Genomic DNA, 26,063 nt, shown 5'->3' with positions numbered 1-26,063 from the left:
TTGAGGTTTTAAAATACCTCACGCATTACAGAAAGGGTGTCTGCCTGGTTTTCAAAGTTGAGAAAGGATTAAATAAAAAAAATAAAAGCAAAGCCACACAATGAAAAGCTTTGTTCCCTGAGTGTCACAGCACAGTCTCCTACCTGGTCCAGTGCATGCTGATAGATCGTGCATTTATCTCATATGGAACCACAAAATGCCAACAGACATTTTTTATTTTATCATAAGATTAAATGGGTTTCATTGGGAAGAATGGTGATCACAATTTATACTTTCTTTGGTGTCCTCCTACATGTAGAACACTACATTTTAGATGACAACTCCAAAGCTCTCTGAAAGACTGTCATTCATTTAGACAGGAAAGGTCAGAATAATTGTGCCAGTCAGCAGTGTGATTCACTTTGTTGCCTGATTTTGCCTTTAAAAAGGTCTAAACTTTTAATATCCTTTATATGTTATAAGCTGTTAAAAGCATAAAGCTGATGTAGTCACCTATATCAAAATTCTCTCCACCTGCAGTCAAATTAATGATAATGCTGATCAAAAAACACTATCTGGGCCAGATCAGAAGCCACTGCTCTGAGACATGTTGAACAAACAGGGCACAGTCAGGCACTGAAAAAATGCTATCAAATTATTTCAAACTCATTTTCTCAGAGTGACACCAAAATCCAAGCGTGGCCTTACAGGCCACCCTCCTTGCTCCCTGAAGTCAACTTCAAATTGCATTTCAAATTCTGCTGCTGCTACTAGGATGTTATGGTCTCATGGGGCAGAAACTAATTTTATGTATTTTTTTAATATGTTCCTGTGTGACCTGCTATAGGTGACCCTGCTTTGGCAGGGGGGGTTGGACTAGATGACCTTTTGAGGTCCCTTCTAGCCCCTAACTTTCTGTGATTCTATACCCAGCACAGCAGAGGACCCCTAAGGAATAAGGATGTCCAGATCCTGCTACAAGTCTTGACAGAAGGTGAAAGCAACCCTTTCTCTTCTGTAATTTAAATCACCTGAGCACCAGCAGTAACAGCAACCTAAAGGAAACTATAAGTGAGAACGAACTCACATGAACGTGCAGCTCTGCCTTAACACTTCTGGCTCCTGCCAAAACCCTGAATGATGTAGGGTGAGTGTTACTAATTCCTGACTTCACAAACGAACTGTTATTGTATACTACAAAAGCCCCAAAGATGATCCTCTAATCTTTCTGAAAATACTATGGGACTTTACATTTTACTATGGGAAACACCATATCCCAGATAACCAGGGCTCCTCTGTATCTTTCTGGAGAGGGCCCACACTTTTCCTAGCATTCCTTTGTTGCTGATGTACCTAAAAAAGTTTTTCTTGTTGCCCTTGGCATCCCTGACCAGATTTAATTCCATCAGAGCTTTAGCTTTCCAACCCTGGTCCCTGGCTGCTCAGGCTACATGTCCTTGCTTCCACCCTCTGCTCCACCATTCCTCTCCAGGACAAAGTAACTGGATCATAAAGAATGGGAATAATCAGAAAACGTCCAAGTTTTTTAAAAGTTAATCTACAAGAAAAAGCCACGAGAACTCTAACAATATAATGTTCTCCTGGGAGATTCAGGAAGGATGCTAGAATATGCCATTATCACACAAATTTTCAGGGTAGTGATCACAATAACATAATGATGCACACACTGCAACTATACAGAACTGCTGCTGTATAAGGGGGTTGGTTTATGGTTGCTTGGTTTGCAGTCTGGGGGGAGAGAATGAAAAATTGTTCAGCTAAAATGGAGCCAGGGAATATAATTATATAATACTTATTAACCATCATGGAGAAATATTATTTGATCAGGAAGGTATAAATGGATGACTGTTTTTGAACACAGTTTACTAATATCGTTAAACCAGAAGAAATTACATTTATTTTGAGGAATGTGAAAAAAGCTCAAGGCCTAACTCAGCTTTGTTTATAGCCTAAGTAACATGTTATTTTAATGTCCTTTTTTCATTTAAGACTTATGAGATCATAATTGGAGGTGAAAGTGGGACTTTGAGGCCTAACCGTCAAGGTAAATACATATCAATGCTATTAAGTCTAAACTTGAGCACAACAACATTACAGAGCATCACTGGCTTCACTGTCATTAGTGGAAAAACAAGCTGTGATTATTTCTTTCTGGATGCACAATACTTATGTGGTACTGTACATCGGGGCCAAAATCTAGGTCACTAAAAGCTTTTTTGCACCACTGGTAACAACCATAGTCTCAAAGATCCTCTCCACTTAGGTTAATAAGCTTCATCTCAGGCCTTAAATAGAAAGCTTGGGCTCATTATAAGGAAGAAGAAAAAAAAAAATCAGAACGTATTTGAAGGAAAAACATTTAGAAAAAAAATAAAACGACCGATTCAGTCTGAATCAGTTCAGTTCTGAAAACACAGATCAATTTGAAATGTAGATAGAGTTCAAGAAATAGGGCAGGACAAAGAGATGGGACACAGAACAAAAGAGATGGTCAAGTGAATGGGTTCAACCAGCTCAACAAAGTCCTATGATGGTCCCTCTCCATTGGACAGGCTGTATGATTCAAAGCATGAGCTCCACCCAAAAAAGCTTGCTTTATAAGAGAAAGAACAAAAACATTCTTCTCTGAAGTAAGTATCAGTGTTTCAGAGGCTTTTAAATTGGAGACAAAATACTTGGTAGATAAATATCTTAAAACCCCATTAGAGTATAATATAGTTAACGATCTAAGAACAAAACATGGAAAATTATTGTCTGACCTTTTATCTGTAAAAGTTATGATGAGAGTGCATCGTCACTAAAAAGAAACTCTTTAATACTCCTGTGACTGGACAAATAAGCTACAGACCAGAAAAGTTAAACTTCTTTCAAGACTCACTGCTTTGTATTTTCAAACAAATCCTAACAAATCCTCAGCAATCTGAAAGATGGTTATTTCTTGACTCAGTTTCTATTTTGCTTTGACATTTTATGCTCTGCAGGGCAGCTCTTCAGCTAAGAAAAGGCTGTGCTGAGTACTTCTGCCTCCTGTTGGTGGTTTGTCTGGCAAATATTATGCCACAATTTCATAGAAAAATCAAGGTTTTGTCACATGAAGTTATTTTGAAGCATAGCAAGGGGAAATACTGGAAGTAACAGCATCACTTAATTTTTAGGAACTTAACTTCCTAAATGCATCAGTTATAGTGTAATATTTGTATTTAAATATTAGGGTAGGAAATCTTGGCAAAGTGCTTCACTGCAGGTAATTCCCAGAGAAATATCAACACTAAGTAGATATTCTACCTAAGAAAAACCTGAAGACTGTTTTAGCAACATAATCACACAACTATAATTAAATCCCACAATGCAAACATCACTTACAGCCTACTGAGTCAATTCTTTAAATAGAGGACAAATATCTTAAATTTGTGGTTATTGCTTTCAGAAATGTAACTTCCAGATTTTCAAAGAAGACAATGAGTTCACATCTAGATATTCAGAAAGAAAAATATAGCCTGTTTCCAAGACAACCACATTACTTTCCAGACTGCTAGATACTAACCAAGAATAGGCAAAGGATTACATATCCCAGATGATGACATAGAAGACTTTTCATGTATTTTCTTCTACTCAATTTATACCCAATGAAGCATTTTAAACACACATAAACATGCAAAAGAGACTCAGTATTCTCATTTTTCCATTACTCATATTGCTACATGCTCACTACAGCCAAAACCTTAACACTGTAACAAAGAAAACCGCAAGTATGAACAAAAATTTAAGCCACTAACAGGCATCTTGCATTGATTTCACTGACACCAAATAACCCTTCTGATCAGGGTACACTAAATTTTTTACTTTAATGGATCTGTAGAAAAATAATGTTCTTGAACGAATTAAGTAAAAAGCATGAGTAATATTTAATAAACAGACCAGAAAGTCATCAGTTTAAAAGTCAGGTCCATCCCTTAAGATAAACAGACAGAAACTTACCCAGTTTTAAGTGAACATATTCTACATTTCCTATTCCAATACAATAGATAGAGCTCTAATACAGGAAAGCAAATTTTACAACAGAAAATAATAAGTCAAAGGCTGATTTTCTTGGCCAGCTTTAGATGAGTCCCTCTAGTAACAGGGGAGACAAACTTCTACTCTATACCAATAACTCGAGATATTTTACTACAAAAATTTGGTTATAATTCAATCCTTCTTGATTTTAAATAGCAGCAATACAGCATCACTATGAAAATAAATGCATACTGATGTAACTGACCTTTTCCTGAAGACAACAAACACTCTTTTATATTTGCAAACTCACTCTATAGTAAAGAAAGCTTGTTACTGCAGTTAACACCTACTTCACAGTACTTAATGAAAGGCAAAAAAGATTAACTCACACCCAGCACAAATTTTTAAAGTTCTTACTGCTGCAGCAAAATATGCTAATTGATGTTCAAGTCTTAGACCAGACATACATGTTGTATACATGTAAGAACATCTCTGTCAAATGGTTAATAATATAAATTGTTTAAAAATTCTTTCATATCCTTCAAGCAATAGAACAAATCACAGCATTTCCATCTTCTTTAGTTTTATTGTTCTCAGAATTACAACAGTGGATTCCCTATTCTGTTTCAGTTTCCTAAAATACTGTGATATATATGAAGCCAGGAAGTCCTCTGATAAGATGGTACAGATGAAAAAAGGTCAGAGTAATTAAAAGCTCCCATTCTAAACATAACTCTAAAAATTTCTGGCAGTTTCTTAAGGTCAAAAAGATCTAAAGCCTACAGATATACATATCACAGGGGATTTAGCTTGCAGATTGTCATACAAACAATCTCTGACCTACTTCAGAAGTAGTCACAGAAGTTAAGTGAGGAACACAAATGCGTCACCAGTGTGTCCAAGAGCTGCTAGAAAGGATAATGCATCTCTACTGATGATGTCAGAGCGCCCCAATCTGAAAAACCCAAAACCTGTAATCATCTTCGAGTCACTATCTATTTATCCCTTTATCCAATGGCTCTGACATTTAAGAAGATTTTTATAGTGTCTGTCACAATGCAGCAAGTACAGGCTGGGCTGTCACAGAAGACTGGAGGATTAAGTACAAAAGGAAGAAGAAAAATTCAGTGCTCTGATAGATAACTTTCCAACTTCAGTAAAGTACTTCAGACACAACTAATTTGAAAGCATTTCTGAAAAACTCTAAAATATTTTGTACTGTTCTTAGGGAGATCAAATATATATCGAATTCAAGTCTGAACACATTCTTGTGTAATATCTATATAATAAATACTTCAAAATTAACTCACCTAACCTTGTTCTATTTCTTCTTTTTTGTTTCCAACTAATACAGAGGTCTTGCTTTGAACTAGCAAATGACATGGGAAACAGGATAGAAAAGTAATAAAGGAATGGAAATCTAGTCAATAGCTTAGAGTTGTACATACTTCATTTGGAAATGAACATTCCATTATAAAAAACTTAAGCTCTTGCAACAAAACTCCAGACTGCCCAACTTATTCCTAAAAATTCTCACTCACCTAGAACCTCTCCTTTTTCTCAGTGCAACCATATGCTGTCTAGTCCCAAGCAAATATACATATGAGTTGGAATAGAAGTTAACTTACCCCAGTAATTTAAAGGAAAGTATTTTTTAAAGAATGGGGAAAAAAAAAAAAAAAGAAAGAAAAAGGAAAAAAACCCAGGAAAACGTCAAGGCAAATCTTCAGAACTACAAATAATACAAATGCACCATGTAAAGACTGGTCAAGCTGGCTTAACTCTGTGTTGTGGCTGCCAGTCTCCCAGCTGCTCAGAGACAAGTGCCATCATCTTCAGCTATGGGTAAAGCATCACCACTTGGAGCATAAGCAGCCTGTATAGAAGATATGGAATGGAAAATGCAGCATGTTAGTTCTACTTGCATGTCAAAACCCCCTGAGATAAACCACCTATGCCCTGAGTAAAGTGGTACCATTTAATCATTTTAGTGTGGCAAATCTGCATCTGCTCAGATGCTCTCACCACAGGAATACAATGATACTTTTATCATCAGTGTCAATGTCAAACTGCTGCATTGTTTGTTTATGCTGCATTAAGAAAAAAGCCCTTTTTCTACTGGATATGATCAGGAAGAGTTGTCAACCTGACTAATAGGTTCTAGAAAAATCTGCAGAAAAATCATCTGTCTACTGATGATGTGAATAAATAGGTTACCTCAAAGATTTTACCAGTCAGACAATACTCAAACTACTCAAGAGGTTTCATTTGTGTTTCAAGACTTTAACACCAAGGAATTATCTCAGCTTACATATACTCTAAAATTACTTTTTAAATATGCTTTAAAATTACTCTGACCTTGTTTAAAGCAATGCAATGCGGTATGACCAAGAAACCTGGAATTTTTTTTGAGTCCTTTATACATCTTTATGATTTTTTTCTTGCTAGCCAAGAAAAACATGAAAGTCTTATGTGCATCTGCCCCCAAGTAAGCAGTTACATGAGAAAGAGGATGATTTCTTGCCTCACTCTCCATAATGTGATGACTTTTAGCAAGATGACTTTCAGAGCTACCTATTTAAGCTCAACTCTCAATTAAGCTATGCTGTTTAGTTTAGTCATAGGTTTCACTACAGAGTTAGGCCAAGACAGTAACTAGAAAATAACTCTCAAATAAGTTGCCTGATGACACCAGCAGAATAATCTTAAACAACATTTACATCACCCACCACACAGCAATACTTATCCTTGAAACACATTGATGCTAATTGTGGGGTCTTCATGAGCAGGATTTTATTTCAGCCCTAAGGGAGAGATGAATATGTGCACATTTTACTGTCCTGCAGAATTTTTCATATACCTCTGAAAAACAAGTATGTTTGCAAAATGAGGAGGATAAAAATCCTCCAAGAATCATCAATCCCATTGCATTTTTGAAGCCACCACTGCAGAGAAGAGCTTAGACTAATCAAAATAAATCTGTTTAATGATGGGAAGAGACCTCCTCCCACTCACCAGCATCGTGGAGATGCAGCAGGTGAGCACAGCATGCAGATGCAGCAGATGACAGCTTTGAGCACTGGCCATACACAGGAAGGCATGAGATTTGCAAGGGTTCTTCTACCATCCCAGCACAGGTCCCATTCCTACCACAGAAAGGATGGGCAGAGTGGAACAGCTGTTTACACCAACCCCACTTATGGGCTGCTTGCTGAGCTGTCCCTAAGGGCTTAGACATTGAAGCATCTGCATGGGTTGGTCCCAAGGCCATGGCCAGGCATCACTTTGGTGTCCTGACCCATGGGTTGGTCCCAAGGCCATGGCCAGGCATCACTTTGGTGTCCTGACCCATGGGTTGGTCCCAAGGCCATGGCCAGGCATCACTTTGGTGTCCTGACCCATGGGCTGGTCCCAAGGCCGTGGCCAGGCATCACTTTGGTGTCCTGACCCATGGGTTGGTCCCAAGGCCATGGCCAGGCATCACTTTGGTGTCCTGACCCATGGGTTGGTCCCAAGGCCATGGCCAGGCATCACTTTGGTGTCCTGACCCATGGGTTGGTCCCAAGGCCATGGCCAGGCATCACTTTGGTGTCCTGACCCATGGGTTGGTCCCAAGGCCATGGCCAGGCATCACTTTGGTGTCCTGACCCATGGGTTGGTCCCAAGGCCATGGCCAGGCATCACTTTGGTGTCCTGACCCATGGGTTGGTCCCAAGGCCATGGCCAGGCATCACTTTGGTGTCCTGACCCATGGGCTGGTCCCAAGGCCGTGGCCAGGCATCACTTTGGTATTCTGACCATCCTTGCCCTTCTTCCCCTCAGGGAATCCCTGGAGACCTCTGACCCATAGGCATGAGCACTACAGTGAATTCAAGCAGAAAGCCCAGCAGAAAGTCAGTGTAGGACTAGCCTTTGAGTGCTGCCCTAGAAAACCAGAATAAAATATAATGTATCTTCTCTATGTCAAAACATAACATTTTAACATGAATTTTTAATTTCTTAAGAGAGGAAAACACCGAAAACAAGACCATACACCGATGGGGAGAAGCAATGGGAACATTTGTACTCTAAAGTATTTATTTATGAGAAAAACAAACAAACCATACCCTCATCTTCAGTCAACTGCCAGTGATTTTACAAATAACAGCTCTGCAAAGCATTTTCCCTTGCAGAAACCAGATTAGCAATGCTTTGTTTCAGCAGATGGGAGGAGAATTTCCCTGCAAAAGTTCTGCCAATACTGCTGTCAAAATTATCATACCTATTTGAAATATCTTTAGGACCTGATCTTCCCTCAAAAATGCTGCCTACAAGCAAGCTTGTCACAATGAAAGCAAACAAAACAAACAAAAAAGTCCCATTTCTCACAAGAAAGGAAACCTTTGGTAAGTAACTTGGTAACTTGCCAGCAATAGGTGCATCACTATACCAAAAGCTTTAATAAACAAATGGGATATGCTAAATAGTACAAGAGGTCCTGAGAACTTCATCTCAAACAACAGAATTGAACATCTGAAGGTGGAAAAAAAAAAAAAGACAAAGCCAAATAAAAAAATTTCAAAGTGCTCATTCATGCTGCAATTAAATCCATTACACACTGTTGGATGCTTTCTGGTAGAATACTAAATAAATTCCATTTGAAGCATTGTTAGATAGCAATTCTAGCTAATGCATCCTAAAACTGTAATGCCATGAAAGGCTGGAACTAAGTCTTTTGGGTATCATAAAATTGATTTTCAAATTAAAAATCTGGACAAACTCATACACTTGATTTATTCCTACCTATACTTGTTAAAGAGCATTAGAAGTGTGTATTTGTGCAAATATGTGCACAATTCATTACAAACAATACAGTAAAAAGTAATAATGACATTGATAGTATTCACACCAGTATAATACTGGTTTCCAAGCCCTTATTGCCATCTTTCTGTAGCAGTTATGCTTCATGCTGTCTAACACATTAGCCCATTTATAATTCATATGGCTGACTTGTATCTCAATATAAAACCAGATAACCTAAACTAAAACATATTAAACATAGTGTTGCAATGTAAACACAGTCAACATCACACCTACTTAAGTTACATTTATATAAAAACTAAACAAATTCTTAAGCAAAATCCAACACAGTATGATTTGCAGTTCTTCAGGACATATCACTCTTGAACTGAAAAAACAAGTGGTCTTACACCCCACAAGGGATACCAACATCTGTCAGTGCTCACATCTTTTCAAGGTACTCTGTTAACACTACTATTCAGTACCATTTTTACTAGTATTTCAGTACCATTTAGTTGTGAATGCTGGTTTAAATTACAACTTTCTTACTTTTATCATTGTAATTAGTTTTGCTTGAACACCAGAAACTTCGGGAACTTCCTCAGCTAAAATTTGAAAATTATACAGTAGGTTAAATTTTTTCTCCACATTCTCTACACCAAACAGCAAAAATCACAAGGATTTGTGGCTGGACGAGGCCCCAGGTAACCTGATCTAAGATGGCCCTGCTGAGTACAAGGGTCCAGACATCCCTTCCAGACAAGCCCTTCCAGGCTACCTCTGCTCTACCCACTAAAAATTTTACCCTACTCATTAAAAATCCCAGATTAGTCCAAGTTACATTTTAATGACCATCCCTAAGTAAAAAAATATTTTAAATACTCATCTCAGGTTACTGAGAATTTCTGGCATTATATTTTGAGGATTACCAGATTTAAAGATTTTTTTTTTTATGTTCCAGGACTGAATATACTGTACTATAACAACCAGTTCTTTGCTCTCCACAAGGTAAATGTATTAAAACAACTAAACCACATACAAATTTCACTAAGACAGACAAGTTCCCATGACTCAGGGATCAGTAACAGAACATTGTCATCAGTCAATAATCAGCTGATTCATTCAAACTGTATCAGAACACAAGCTTTTACTGAATGCATGAATACACTGGTTTCCACCTAACTCTTCTGTAACAAACAGAAGGTTTCATTGGCAGCTGTTTCTTGGAAAAAAATACTGCATTTATTATTTTCCTTACTAAACTGAACAGTCATTGAAGCTTTTTTTCTACAATATGCAAGTGAAAAGAAGAAAACCTCCTGTCCACTTGAATCCAAATTCACATAATGCAACACCAACCAAAAAAGTATCCAAACAAAATTTACATACAATCTATCTTAAAGATACCAGTTCACCAAATCAGGCTCTAGTTTTTTCAGGAAACTCAGGAGTTTCTCTACACCCATCACTATCCAAGCAAGTTTAACCAGGCTTCTTTGAGCTGCTCTTCCCTCACACACACACACAACAACCTCCTTCCAGCACTGCAGGCAATGAGCTTTACAGGTGTATAGTTTTATCTGCTGTGACACATGAGAGTTTAAACTTGGCCCATGACATTTCAGAAATACGTTGATGAGAAGAATGGGAAGACTCAGAAGAGGGAATGATGAGAAAGTGTGTATTTGCTTTATCAATGCAAAGAGCAAGTAAAACCAGCTGAAGTATGCTCTCAAGAGGTCACTGAAAGGGTTAATACCAGTGAATGCTCTCATCAAATTAAAGCAGAAATGAAATTTTAAAGAAATAGCTGTATTCAAATTACAGTTTTCAGATCTAGGATGCAGAGTTACATGACACATGTCTGGCAATCCCTCTTGGCTTGAAAGACAGTAAGGGTTTGTTGTTTTTTTTCACTTCCAGGAATGTATTTTCCACCTATTCAGAGCAGAACATTCAATTACTGCTGCACAGACACAATGCCCATCTTTGACACGCAATTTCATAAAGTCTCCCCTTATTTTACCAGACCAGCAACATAACAGCACTAGAGTTCATAATTTGTTTCTTAGATGGATCAGATACTCACACAGGTTCCAGAGATGACTACTCTTGATTTGGAGAAAATTGGTGAAATGTAATAGTTGATTAAAGAGAAAGAAAACAGCAGAGGAAAAAAAAAAAAAAAAAAGAGCACTTGCACTTGATAGCAGAGGAGTCAGAGGTCTGTTTGCAGTAATTGCTTTAAACAGCACCAGGGAACCCTTTGAGAAGGTACCAGACATCAACCACCTACCCCGAGAGGTTGGTGCCATGGTCCCTGGCACAGGTTTTGATGAAGAGTAACAATACCCAGGCTAGTGAGCTGCCACAGCCAGGAACCACAGCCAGCAGGCAGTTTGGATGTGGCCACCCTGCTTCGGAGGGTAAGAGTTTGACAGCAGGGACAGAGGCTGCTACACCACCAGCTGCCAGCAGCAATACAGGCACAGCCTTAGCCCGACAGCATTGGGGCCAAGCAGGCAAACTAACAGATCCCACCACACTCTGAAAAAGGTGAATTCCCAAGTCAAATGCTTATTTCACACACTGCTTGGTTTGGGCTTAGAATCTACTCTGTGGTGTGCAGTTTTAGTATTGGGATGGGTTTTTTCCAAAACGTTATCACTCACCTTGTGAAGTCTCTGGACAGCAGAGGGCATTGACTGAAAGGGATGGGCTTTAGCTGTGTTTTCAAGTAGAATTAACACAAGTAATACACAGGGTTGCTTCAATCCAAACACATAAATGCTTAAGCTCTTCAGTTGCAAAATTCAGACTCCTTTGTCTTAACCAAATAATCTGATCCATGAATAACGTTTGCCTTCATACTTCAGCAAAAGAGCTGAAAGGAAGGAACATCATCATGTGCTCGAGCACAGATCCTATGAGGAGAGGCTGAGGGAGCTGGGGCTTTTTAGCCTGGAGAAGAGGAGGCTCAGAGGAGACCTCATCACTCTCTACAACTCCCTGAAAGGAGGGTGTAGCCAGGTGGGGATTGGTCTCTTTTCCCAGGCAACTCTCAGCAAGACAAGAGGGCACAGTCTCAAGTTGTGCCAGGGGAGGTTTAGGTTGGATATTAGAAAGAATTTCTTTACTGAGAGGGTGATCAAGCATTGGAATGGGCTGCCCCGGGAAGTGGTGGATTCTCCATCCCTGGAGATATTTAAAAAGAGACTGGATGTGGCACCCAGTGCCATGGTCTGGTAACTGCAGCGGTAGTGGATCAAGGGTTGGACTTGATTGTTGTGGCGAGCCTTCTCTCGGGGACGGTTCTTCTCCGGGGGTCTCTAACCGTCCCTCTCCTCAGGCATCTTCATCTCTTGACTTCTTCTTCTCCCTTCTGACTCCTGGGAGCATGCCTTTTATCTTGCCCTTCAGCCCCGCCCATTTCTGGCTGGGGCAGGCCCTAATTAGTGGGCACACCTGGGCTTGAGCTCCCAGTTCATTATTGGCGACACCTGAGGACCTGTGGTTCTCTCTACACTTGATGATCTCTGAGACCCCTTCCAACCCAGCCAATTCTATGATTCTATCATCTGCAGCAAGCTCTCCACACTAGCAAGGTAAGCAATAGCTTGAGATCAGTGGGCACATTAATCCATACTATTTTCCTTTTTACTATTGTACAGCAATGCCTCACCTTAATTCTACTTTTAAAAATCCACTATTTTCTTTCTTCTGTTCTCCTTGTCTATCTAGTTTCCCATTTTACCAATAAGCAATACTTGTAAGAAGTTTAGATAAAAGTTATTGGCTAAAGCTGTGCTGTATTGCATATAACAAAAAAAGAATTTTACTTCCTTAAGCAAAATACAAATGTCTACTATTTGCAAATGTTAAATTCTACTACTATGAAAAATACACTGGTGTACATGTTTATTTTATTAATAGAAGAAATACCTTCCAAATATTAATAACACTATGGCCACAAGATTCCTCAAGTTTGTTCTCCATAGAGTATGTTGCAAAAAAATACCCATTGGTCTTCAGGAAGGCCACTGACTGCAAAATCAGGCATACTTTCAATCACAGAGTTTGAAAATTGGATGTATGTCAATTTAGAAAACAACAAAGCATTTAAGAGAGACCCTCCAGACTTCTGCCTCTGTTTTGGCCAACAGTGTTACAAACTGCAGTTTGTTGGAAAGATGGGTTTTTTGTCCAACATACTTCATATTGAAAGTGTCACTTCTTGCCCTTCTACTGGCATCACCAATGAACTAGCCATCTTCCAACCTAAAGGACTTATCAACATTATCTATGACAGAAAAAAAGGGAAAATTTTCCATATTTTTGAGACTGATGCTACCAGCTTGGTGCCCAAAACCCTGACTAATTCCTTATTACCCTTTATGAAAAAAGGTTATTGGCAATGTAACTATTAAACAAATGCTGGTAAAAAATTATCCAGTGTTTTCAAGCTAGACACACAAAATGTCACTCTCTGCTTCTCGATGAACACATCACTCAGAACAGTTCAGAAATAATACTTCCATTTTTCCCATTTCGTACAAAACATCTTAATATCTATTTATGTGAAATCAGAAAATATAAAACCAAGAGAAGAATATTTAGTTGTCAGTGCTGACCTTCCAACTTAATCTTTCCATTTTAAATGTTCTGTTATTCTCCACTATACTAGAACATTTTTAAGCATCCCTTTATATTTTTCAATTCAGAAAAACCTGAATTACCACAGAAATTAAACTTTACCACTGGAAAAACATATAATAATTAAAACATGTTGGTTTTCATTTGTTGTTTGTTTAAATGAATAATTTTATACTGATTTAATAACACAGTCGCAGAATATTAATTTTTAAAAAACAAAGCAAAACAAAACTTTTTAATCTTAAAATCAGTGCTTTTCCAGAAAAACAAGAGCTATCAATTTTGTAAAACCAGCAGCAGCAAGGACCAGCAAACAGGCAAGGGCTGTATCTAAACTGAAATACAGTCTGCTCAGATCCTTCACATTCTCTGATTGCCTTTCTAGCAAAATCCAAACTACAGCAACCAAACTACAACTTAAAGGAGCCCGTTGTCAGGAAACATGGAGGACTGCAATGATATTGGCACAGATGGGTTTTTTTCACAGTTAATTCTTCAGGGTACAAAAGGCATCCCTAGATCATTTGGACTCAATGCTCTTGAAGGTCTTTTCCTACCACGAGTATTCTATGATCATCAGAGGTTTCCCACCAGCAAGGAGGAAGTGGTCCATGTTATTTTTATGTAAGGGGGGAAAGTTAACAGATCTCCCACCAGGAACATAACACTAAACTATTTAGAACTACACAAAAAGGTGGATGTGTGTTAAAAATCCTCCACTCATTACCCATGCCAGGAAACCTTCCAGCACTGGCAGATTGGATCCATACAGATAGAAGGTGTTGGAGCTGAAAAGGTGGCACCCATCACCTCAGCCCAGGGCCTGCTGGTCCAGCTGTATTTAGCAATAATCAAAATATTCTTCTACTGCAGATGTCTACTAAGGCACATCCAAAACATCAGCTATCAAAAAGATGGTTATTTAAAGATTGGAGACAGCAACATGACATTATTCATGTGCCAGGACAGGATAATGTCTTTCCAGAATTTAGAATGGCAAGCAACAAAAAATTCTTTTCCAGGATCCCCTTGTCTGTTTTCACTGCACAGCTTCTTTCTTGGCAGATGAACTCAGAACTTGGCCAGCTGTTTTTCAATATGTCTAAAGGTTTTATAAGGATTTGTGTTATTCCGAGTCATTAAGATTTGGGCTTCTGATTCATCCTGTTCAGCATCCAAAATCCTTCCGTAATGAAGCTTCCTCAGTAATAAAGGTGTCTGGGTCATCCTCCATTCAACAAAAATACTGTTCTGTGCAAATCTTTGAAGAACAAAGGCATCTTATTCTCTGTACTGCCATTTTTTCCAGCCCCAGGGTTTAATCCATCAACAGGAAACAAAACTTGCAATAGATGAATTGTAAAGAATAACTATTTAATTGTTTATAGCATAGGTTCTTATCAAGCAAAACAAAAGACAATCCCAGGCCAACTGCCACCAATGTTTCTAGAAAAAAAGGTCTATCCCAACTACTTTCCTCTGTCTGGTCAAGTTTGGGAAACTGGTCTGTTACTGAGAAGTGGCATCTGCTGGCAGACAGGTACTCCACAAAGATCAAATTTACCAATAAAAAGATGGAAAATCAGACTTCAAATTATTCACAAAGCAACTTTCACTTGTTTCCTGACTGACAGGATAATGATGTTTTTCTTATCAATGTAACTCCTTTCAGCTCTAGTGATGGTACTGAATTGGCCGTGAACCAGAATTACATTGCTAGTGCTGCCTAAAAACTTTCTTTTCACTAGTCAGGAAGTGGCAGAACTAATGAAAAAAAACCCCATAGCTACACAAGATCTCATCCTTATAAACTGTGAAGGACATAATACATGTTTGTCATTTAATTAGAACCCTTCATATCAGGGATCTTGTAAATAAATTCTTACAATGACTCACTGTATTGATGTTAAAAAGCTCACCTTGGTGTCCTCATCACTCCCCTGGGGACCTGGTCACAGCACTGCCCAACCCCCTTCTAGCCCCAAAACATTAGACCCTACAGGTGGAAACCTGGGAGCTGCTCTGCACACCTCAGTGCAGAGACCAAGACCTAGCCCAGGTATGATCACTGATGGAGGGACTGTTACACTTGGCCAAAAACACTTGCTGGAAATTTACAGATCTAGATTGTAAGATGAGAACTTGGAAAGAAAGATTGGAATGGGGCAAAATAAAGAACAAAACACTACACAGTGTGTCAAAATATACATCTACTATGGAGTACAGGAAGAAAAAGTATTTGAGCTGATAAATCTGCAAGAAAAAAGCTTAAGAGGAATGAACGAAGCAAACTCATCACATTGGACTGTTCAATCACAGGACTATGAGAAACAGACAGAAGAATTCCAAGAACTTTCCAACTGCAGGAAAAAAGGGACTTTTACCATGCCAGTATCTGTTGAAAAATGTAGTCAACAGCTGGCAATCAAAGTTCCTATAATGTGATCAGGATTTATTTTTTTTTTTTAATATCGTGGAGGCTAGTGCAGGGTGTTTATCTTGGGCTGGTTCTCCATCACAGGTTTGACTCACAAATCTAGTTGTGAAAAGCAATTTGAGTAAAAATCATCATAAAAGGAGAAACCAGCACTCTAGAGAAGGAAATGTGAACAGAAATATACGAGATCTCTTTGCAAAGATATCAGATATATTCCTCCAACAAAGAAAACCAAAAATAGGCTTCAGAAAAGCAAACTTCAGCATCTATGGTAAACCAGAAGTACCAAGGCAACACTTGGATGGATAAGAAAGTGTTGTAGGTGTCTTTTCCTGGTAGAATATCAAAGGGTATCCATACTAAACACTGCAAAGTACTGAGGTAGCTGCTGCATTTTGCTATGGGTTTAGCAAACTACCCCAATGCAAATCAAAACCAGAAAGCACATTATGAAAACATTATGGCTAAACCAAGTGGAAACCATAGTAGATTTTTTTAATTAAGAAGTCTCCTCAAAATGTCCAGCAGTATGTTCAGCAATTGTCCAGGATACAATTCTCAGTATGTATTTTAATAAATAATTCAACAATTCTCTGAAAATCCTGGTTTATATTAGAAAATTCAATATCCTACTTGTTCCTAGTACAGGAACAAGCCTTCTCAATTTAAGTATTTGCTGCCATCTTGTGGACATTTCAAAAACCGCGATCTTATGAGGGGTACCTCTTATCGGGTGAAAAATCAGTAATCAGACAACGCGAGGGCTTTAGAGACGTCTGAAAGTGATGAAGTTCTGAAGACTGTTGATGTAATATGAAGTCCTGCCTCGATACAGACTGCATATACATCAAACAGCATGTAATGGTGATGGGGGATCAAGTTCAAACCCTCTCACCAGGCTTCTTCTGGTTCAGACTGGGAAAAGAAATAAAGAAAAAAAAAAAGAATGTTGCAGTGACCTAATGATCTGTTAATTTCCACTAATGAATGGAATGGAATGGAATGGAATGGAATGGAATGGAATGGAATGGAATGGAATGGAATGGAATGGAATGGAATGGAATGGAATGGAATGGAATGGAATGGAATAGAATAGAATAGAATAGAATAGAATAGAATAGAATAGAATAGAATAGAATAGAATAGAATAGAATAGAATAGAATAGAATAGAATAGAATAGAATAGAATAGAATAGAATAGAATAGAATAGAATAGAATAGAATAGTTCAGGAAGAAGAATAAAATAAACTTCTGCATCCATTTTACATCATTCAGGAATTCCAATGGAGCAAGGAAATACTGCATCTACATTTTAAGGATCAGTTGCTGGACAGTCTTGAAAGATCCATTTAGGAGGTATTCCACAGATTCAGTTAGCTACTGCAAGGGAAAAAAATATGCATCATGCTCTCTTTCATCTCAGTCTGCTCTGTCTCTCACTAACATTCCTGAAACAATAAAAAATAAGCACATTAAGAGGACTCAGGATTCCCACATACCACTAAGCCTAAAAACCAACACTCTGTAACTCCACTGCTAGTGTCACTTCTAACTTAGTTTTAGTACAGTGAACATTTCATTAGAAATACCTCATTAACATTAGTTCTAGAAAGCACCTTTAAAAACCTATAAATTCAAACATTTGATCTGACAATATGATTGAATAAATCTTCCAAATCATAATCTTCAAAAAATACAGTTTGAAGTTAGCATCTTTGAGGCACAGAAATAAAAATATTTTAGCACAAAATTTCTGCTCAGTGTATTCCCAGGAGCAAGTTGCATAAACAGCAGGACAACAATTAGAAGGTGTATGGCTGGTACAGAAAAACTGTTTCAGTGTTAAACCATCCAAAGGTCTTGGCATTACAAAAGACAGCTAAAACAAGCATGAAGATTGATAAAGATTCTGCTATGAAGTAAAAATCTGAGGTTTAGCTCCTTGCAAAAACATATTTGATTAAATGACTTTAATGAACTACGTAAAAAAGCCTTCATCCCTCAATGGGCACAAACACATTGGTGTCTCCTAAGTATAGCTCAGATGGGATACACACATCTGGGGCTTTAAAAATCCTCTAATTTATATAATGCCACTTGTGCAGACACCTCACATTATGCTGAAAAAAGGAAAAAAACCCCACATTCTAATACAACTATTCAGATGTGCTCCAGATTCCATTTTAACTAGCAGAAAATACTAATTTTGTGTCTACACAGGACAGAAAAGCACATCTGTACAGTATGTGCAATTACAGCACTTATAATATTATTGCAGTAATTACAAAATATGGCACTTGACAGCACTTGTGGAAAGTTGGCAGTGTTTATGGTGTTGACAGTGGAAATGCACTGAAAACACAGTAAAACCTACTATGCTTACAAAACACTACAAGCTGACAATATTCACACAAGTACCAAACAAATGTTAGAAGATGTCAATAAAATACAAACAAGCAGAAATCCTTATAAATTTTAAACTGCAATTCAGACACAGTTTGTCTGTTTGACCCACTACATTGCCTTAAAATAACACAAAGTTCAAAAGATTTGTGTATCAGTTACCTGTATACTATCTTCTTTTGAAAACCTAGCCAGGTAAGGTACTCTAAATTCCACTGTCCAGTACTTCAAATAAAAAAAATAGACAGTGCTGGAATATCAATGCAATCAGAATAGTCATCTCCTCTTTCCTTTTTTTTTTAAGTCTAAGAGGAAACAAGAAATATAACAAGACTCACACTCACATGCATACAACTTAAAGGCAACTTTTATATAAAACACCAGTTTTCATTCTAATAACCTGTACTGACTTAAGCCTTTTGAAATTGCTGTCAAGGAACACTGAAAAAGCTGAGTCAGGATAATATGCAACAAATAAGATAATATAGATTTAAAGAGTACTAAGGGAACTGAATGCATGCAGGCAAAATACTGGACTCCTGATCATTACAGCTCTAGCTTAAAAAAATCCAGAGGCCCTGAGAATTATGTGCTGTTATATATATAACTTACACATAATAAAGGCTTTTAAGGTTTCAACACAAGTACTATGGTATGTTAGCTAGCATGGTTATGCATGTGCTGTGCCTTGTAGAGCTTGATCAGAATTTCATACCACCACTAGATGGAAACCTGAATTACCTTTTAAACTGACAACTCAAAATGCTTCACTGCTACTTCTGCTTCCACCGTGTCTGACCATTCCTATTTTCTTATTTAGAGGTCTAATGACAGGAAGGCTGTCACAAACCTGTACTCACTGGGCAAGTATCCATGAGCAGGCATACACACAAGAAATCTACAGTGTCTTCAGATCTGAGTTTTAACACAAATATGCCATTTCCCAAGCCAGTGCTACTCAATACTCACCCCACTTCTACATCACTTGACTCTCAGTCTAAGTTATAAGTAATAAAAATCACTATACTCTGCCAATAAATTTCAGTTGAAATTTAATTAATGCCACACTTTAAATATAAACCATGCTATATACTTTACAAATATACACAATGATCAAGTCATGTAAAAATTTTAAGCCTCTTTGCACACCACATATTTATACAAAGTTCCATCACTTTTGTGGAATTTACCAAGCAATGTGTTAAAACCTGAGGTGAGTGATATATGCAAGCAACTGGTATTACTGTGTGATGTGACCCCAGTGACTCAGGTATTATATCATGCTGTGTCAAAACAGTTGTAAATGAAAATGTCAATTAGCAGGCAGGCAGTTATCAGGACAGCCATCTAACTACAGGTAATCACAGATATGGTAATACTGAGAAAATTGGCACAGTGACACAACAGAAGCATAGAGAGTACTGATGCCAAACCTTATGAAATTTTGAATTTGGAAAATGCAGTGAAGGTCTAAAACAAAATCTCACATTTTCCTTTAAGTCTTATTTTTCTTCAGTGCTAGACCACATCAGTTTTGAAATAGGTCAAAATAATGCAGTGTATTTACAAGCACAGTTAAAAGAAAGCAGTTAATCAAATAGTATCCCACACCAATATATACACACAAGTAATCCCAAACAAACAAAAAATAAAATTTAAAACAAATAATAAAATAAAATTAAAAAATCACCGGCCCTAGCAGTGGACAGAAAAATCTGAAAGCAAATGACACTGGTCTCCAGACAAGAAGTACCCTTCTCATGACCAGTGACCACCAGACACAAGGCAGCAGGTAGCCACTAGGTTATTCTAAGTCTCTCCACATGAGAAAGCTCCAGACCTCCTGGACTCTCTGTGGAAGAGATCCAGGTGCCAGCTCCTGCTTATAAAAGCAAATTTGAGGGAGCACTGGAAACTTTGCCATAGGGATCCATGTGGTCAACGTTTGCCTTTTTTTTTTTTTTTTGGTCAAAAGGACAATTGCACATGAATGCTCGTTCAGGCAACTCACCAAAGCATGGATGCACCAAGCAAGGCAAAACCAACCATCTTATAGAGGCAGACTTCAAGTCTTAGAGCAAAGCAGGCCACCAGGAATGCCAGGTCAGAGCAGCTGGTTGATTTCCTGTGGCTGGTTATACCCAGCTCCCATACTTAAATTTGTAAGCCACAACTCCATGGCTCTCAGAAAAGTAAGAAATTCTTTCCTGCCTTTTGAGAAATATCAAAGAAAAGAGAGGAAATTGTCTCCAATTTAGTTCTTACAGTGAACATCCTAAGTGGGGGCTAAACACAAAAGTCTTGGTAGGAATTTATTCTTAATAAGAAGGTTTTCATCCAGATAACCAGAAAAATTACTAAAAGCAAATTCCAGTATATCCGGTAATGTTACAATGAAATACTGCTCTTAAATCCTATTTCACAATTTTTATTAAAGTCATAAAATGGCAAAAATCTTCAAGTCATATTTCACTTCAAAAAGTTATTTCTTTGTCAGGCAAAGAAAGATCACTTATGTGATGTACTTCACTGAAACTGAGAGCAGAACACAGAAAGTCAGCAGCAGGTTTAGATTTATGCAACCTATATATTTGCTGACAAAGGACAAACCACACATGCTACTCCCATCCCAGTCTGACTCTAGTACTGGCCACAGCTTCCTCTTCCACCCCTCCAACTTCCTTTGGCTATTTGCTTTTCAAAATCTCCTTTCAACATCTCAAAGTATTTCTGAGTGGTGCTTGAAGCTTAAAAACAAGTTAAGAAGGGGAAGGAAGATCATACTAGCCCAAAGAATTCAGAAGCAAAAAATTCTGTGAGTGTATCCACCCACAAACAGAAAAAGAGGTACCTGGACAACTGTGTCCTTGGAAATGTCATGAGACCATCCCACAATCATCCCAGCAAACTTACTGCATGCAACATGGGCACTTGAAAACAAATTTGATGAATGATAATGATTTGTATCATATCAGATACCACACTGACTCAAAAAATAAGCCATTCGTCAGAGCCTATGTGACACAGTTCTGTCTTACTTTTACCAATATAACTCCTAGATTTGTTCCCAGGAATGAAAAAAATGTCATCTTTCTTTTAAGTATACAATAGCTGATGCCAGCTCCCAAATCAGCCTCAGTTTATTTGAAAGCTTATATAAATGCCTTCAGAGTCAAGAGTGGCCAAAGTACTTCAAAGGCAATTTATTTGAGTCTGTTAGATGTGAGAAAATGTCATTTAATTCTACAGAATGATTCTGCTCATCTCAAGATAGTCCAGACCTTCCCATCTACAGGGTCAGGCTTTTTAAACACGCCAAATACTAAATTAACTCAAATGATGTAAAACAAATGATTACTGAAATTACTTAGCTGAATATTCTCCATTATATCACTTGTAAGCTGGAATAAAGTAATCAATATTACATTAATATTATCTATTCTTAAATAAGCATTCTCATCAGCTACCATTTGATTTAGAAGACTGTTGAACTAATTCACTTATATCTGTCAACATTAATTCAATAGCATTCCAAGGTAATAATCACTATCAATCTAATTATATCAGCCACCGCTTGTAAATGAGTACCAATTATTTTAATTAAAATATTAAGTATTAAGAAATTAGAAAGGAACAGATATTAATACTTTATATACTTGATTTGAATCTACCTCAACAACCATAGCTCCTGAAAAAGAAAGCCTGTATAATGTACATCCCACTGTATATTATACCTTCCAGTGAGTTTCAAGATACAAACCATTGATCCAACACCAATGACAGGAAAAACATTAGATTTACATTGGTTTACTTTTATATAAATGTATTTCTATCAGCCTTACTTAAGAACACTTCCTAGAATATTCTAAGTACAGTTTACCTATTTTGTAAATGCAAACAGGTCAGTTTAGGCTTTAGGACATGAGCCATCTACCCAGCTGTGTTCTAACACTAAACCCCTTAATTTCTGTGCACAGCAAACAAGGGTATTCCTTCTCACCTCCTTTATGGGAAAATTATACAAATCATCCACATATTAAGTTAATATAGTTTAACAGTCTTTTTACCTCTTTTTCTCCCATTTATTTTAAACTTAATCTTAGAAATCTCCCTTTAATGTTCCACCTGTTCTTTTGTGGGCTGTAAGGACATCCAAAATGCCTGTACCCCTGTCACAGAATTAGACTGAGTATTCAAGCCCTACACTCAGATTTAGGCTTGTCCCAAAAGCCACAGAACAGAACTTAGTATTAAAGCTTTTCAGCATGTTTCATAAGAAATGGAGTTTGCTCAGGTTGTTTTCTTTGACAAACAATCAAGGTACTCCCTTGCATCAGAATTATCTAAATACCATAGGGAAAAAAAATAATTTAGCACAACCATCAGGCAATTAATATACCAGGCCCATTAACTAAACAATTAGCAAAGACTTATCAAATTGGAGGACAAGAAAACATACCACAAGCACAGATTATAAATTAGCATATTAAAGTACACAGAAAAGGTCTGACTATTCAAAAAAAAAAAAAAAAAATCCCCCAAAAAAACCAAACTAAAAGAGTTTTAGCAAAAGTCAAGTAGTTTCATGTTCACGTAAGTCACGCTTGGAAATTTTCATTCAAAAACCATATGGGATGGCTTGTTAAGATCACACTTCATACTGAAGTCCTTAACAAAGTCAAGAAACATTGATGCAGTCATTATAGCCATAATCTTTATCCTTTGGTGAATCTACATTAAGACAGACTATTTCAATATGAAATTATAAATAATTTTTTTTTTTGTAATACAAGACATCATGCCACTCTACCAGATACCCTGAATGCAACAGAAAACATGAAGAACTTTTCTAGGTGGAAGGTGAATATTGACAATACTAAAGTGCATATAGTAAGGTATAGGTTTACCCTAATGAACAAGGAAATCAGAACTGAAAGTGCTTGACATGTGCAACATGCCAAAATATTGCTAACAAAGGTGTAAGTTTGCATTTTTTCCCCCCAAAAAAGTGGCTAAAACTTAACAGGGAATAGAAATAGAATTCTGGATAGGTGATGTAGTGATTTGTTTGAGGTGTTTTTTGGTTTGGTTTTTTTTTTTTTTTTTTTTGGTTTTTTTATTGGGTTGTTTTTAATAAAAGTAGGTATGAAGCAAAAAGAGCAGTTATGGTTCATATATGTGAATTAGATTATGCCAGTTTCGTGCATTGCTGAGTAATTTATATGCTCTTCAAGAACTGGGAGCTTCGAATGTACACTGGTATGTTCTGCAAGACCATTCTAGGGCCTCCAGCCTATTTGTGATTAAAAGAGCATCCTGCTGCCCACAGAGGATGCAAAGAGGACTCCAACATGAATTAGAGCATCTTTCTCTGTTAGCTAATCTAAGTCATCTACAGTTCACCCTCCTCAGTTACCTAGTTCAGGTCTTCAAGGGGCTGGGAACCATAGCATATTGTAAAAGGCAGAGTTCCACAGGCCATAAATGTGAAAGTCTGATTTAAATTCTACTGCTGAAACAGATCATTACTTGAGGGAGAAAAAATTACAGAACAAAACAAGTATCAGAAAAATCAGAAGAGCCACACTGACTGTGCTAATATCTCCTAGCACCTTGTTAGAAGACAGGCATATTTGCAAAGTTCTTTATGTGCACACACTCAAAACAGTTATTAAATTAGCTTCCTTTCCTTGAACATATCATAACTAATAGCACTAAATGTCAGGTTTCAAAATTCAACTTCTATTCCTCTAATTTTTTTCCCCAGTTTTCCCTATTTTTAAATCATTTTGAAAACTGAGAAGTATTTCACTATTTGTTTACTTCACAGAGATGGCTACAGCTATTTCAATGTAAACATTTTCTTCCTTTTCTAAAACTACTTTCAGGAAGATTCTAGCACTGAAAATAGCAACCTGTAACTTGTCTTTTTAGCTCACGTTAAAATTGGAAGCAGCGATGCAGAAACATTTTGGCAATATCAAATAAATGGCAATTGAAAATTACAATAGCATCAGGCATTTGAGAGGTAGACACAAATTTTCCCGATTTCAGGATCTATCAGTTGGCAGGTGGCAATTAAATACACTTAGTCCTTTCCTCTGAAGGGAATACCAGAGAAGTGTTCTCCCTGATGGTTCCTGGTACCCCTTGCAAGACCAGGGAGCTGCTTTCCCCCTGGCATTTCAGCTACCACGGATAGAAGGGATGTTTCAGACCTGCCCCCATTATGTCCTGTCAGTAAACTGGGAGGCACTGGACACTACCTCTGCTAACCAGCTTCCAGGCAGAGCAGAACACAATTTCCTTCCACAGAAAGAAAAATAGGTTTGAGATTCAAAAATACTACCAAACCAGTAGTTCAATGAGCATGAAAACTATTAGAAAGCTTGTCTATAGATCTATCTCTGAGTTTTCACAGACTAATTGAGAAGTTTTCCTCTTTCCTCTTCCCCTGCCATGTGGTTTTGTGGTCCATTAACATGCTAGCACCTGCTGGAGTCCAGGAATCTCGAGAAACCACCTCAAGAGTCTTCCTCATCTGCTGCTCCTGAAAACTTGTTACACCCTCATCACTCGTACACCATCTGCTTTTCTTTGAGGCAAAACCAGCGACTGAGTTCAGGGGAAAGGCCTGTGGTAAGCTGAGAAGCAATGTTCACATCAGACTCATTTCCTTGGGATACACTCTGAAAAAAAGGTCACTCAAAAAAGTTCATGGGTGACACAGGTGTCATACTGACACCTATGTATTTGGCTAATTATACAATTATCTATGTATGCAGCTGTAAATATATATACACATTTATATGATGTATTATTATAAATTATACAGATAACTTTGTGCCTGTATTTTTATATACACCTATATATAAGGATATAATTGATATAATTCTGTTACATATACTTATATGTGCCTTGTTATAATCACCCATAAATGAGGCATGAGAGATACCCTGAGAGATACCCAGAGATGGAGAATTACAAGGAATTCTGTAACTGTGCAACGAGCGTGCCCTCCAAGGGACTGTGCCAGGCACCCAGCACAACAACCCCGGAGGTGACTGGGAGCAGAGGAGCCAACAGACACTTTCTGTCACCCTTTCTGACACATTTCCTCGAACCTCTGACAGAGGTCCAGCTGCTACGGCGGGTACCAAGGGCCCGGCCGAGGGCTAAAGGGCAGCTCGAGAGAGCCCGGTGCCCGTTCCCAGGCGGGCCCTGCCCGGGCCGCGTCTGAGCCTCCCTGCGTTCCGCTGTGCCCCGCCGCTCCCGGCCCGGGGAGGCAGCGAGAACCTTGGTTCGGAGCCTCTCGAGGGGCCCACAGCTCAGCCACCCCGCCGGACCCCCGCGGAGCGGCGGGCACTTGCCTCCCATTCCCGGAGGAAGCGCTGGGCCTCGGCGGGCCCGGCGGCCTTGTGCTTCCTGAACTCCTCCTTGACGTAGCGGTCCCCCAGCTCCCGCAGGGCGGGCGGCAGCGCCCGGTGCAGCAGCAGGATCCGCCGGTACAAGCTCCGCGGGCTGCCCGCCATGGCGGCGGCGGAGCGGGGACAGGCGGAGCCCGGAGGCGGCCGCACCGGGGGCGGAGCGAGGGGGCCGAGCTGCGGGGCGGGCAGGGAGCGGGGCGGGTCGCGGTGGCGGAGCGGAGCAGAACTGTGGGAGGCTGCGGGGGCTCCCGGGCATAAATGCTTGAAAATTAATCTCTATTCTGTCTGTCAGAAAGCGATGCTGAATATACTCCGAAAGTGTTTGTTGCTTGGGTTTTATTGGGGTTGGTTGAGGTTTTGGGGGTTT

The 26,063-nt window shown here is 38.5% G+C and overlaps 1 protein-coding gene across 3 annotated transcripts in view; it reads right to left on the bottom strand.

Annotated features, from left to right (window-relative positions):
• Nucleotides 1-25,854, bottom strand: part of SDHAF3 (succinate dehydrogenase complex assembly factor 3) — a 32,270-nt gene extending 6,416 nt beyond the window's left edge. Inside the window, exons 1-2 of one of the 3 annotated variants that reach the window (XR_011724197.1) lie at nt 25,636-25,753; nt 5,779-5,872 (exon numbers count right to left, since the gene is read on the bottom strand). Coding sequence is in view for 1 of the 3 variants with exons in the window: in XM_071735283.1 (XP_071591384.1) it covers nt 25,640-25,801 (162 nt within the window). In the remaining 2 variants the exon portion in view is untranslated. Of the gene's footprint in view, nt 1-5,749; nt 5,873-25,635 lie in introns of all 3 variants that reach the window. The other 2 variants (XR_011724196.1, XM_071735283.1) reach the window with 2 other exon arrangements.
• Between the last annotated feature and the right edge of the window lie 209 nt (nt 25,855-26,063).

This window comes from Heliangelus exortis, chromosome 2 (assembly GCF_036169615.1).
Source record: "Heliangelus exortis chromosome 2, bHelExo1.hap1, whole genome shotgun sequence".
Classification (NCBI taxonomy): Eukaryota; Metazoa; Chordata; class Aves; order Apodiformes; family Trochilidae; genus Heliangelus; species Heliangelus exortis.
The sequence above is the reverse complement of the archived record's forward strand: the minus strand, read 5'-3'. Positions and strand labels throughout refer to the sequence as shown.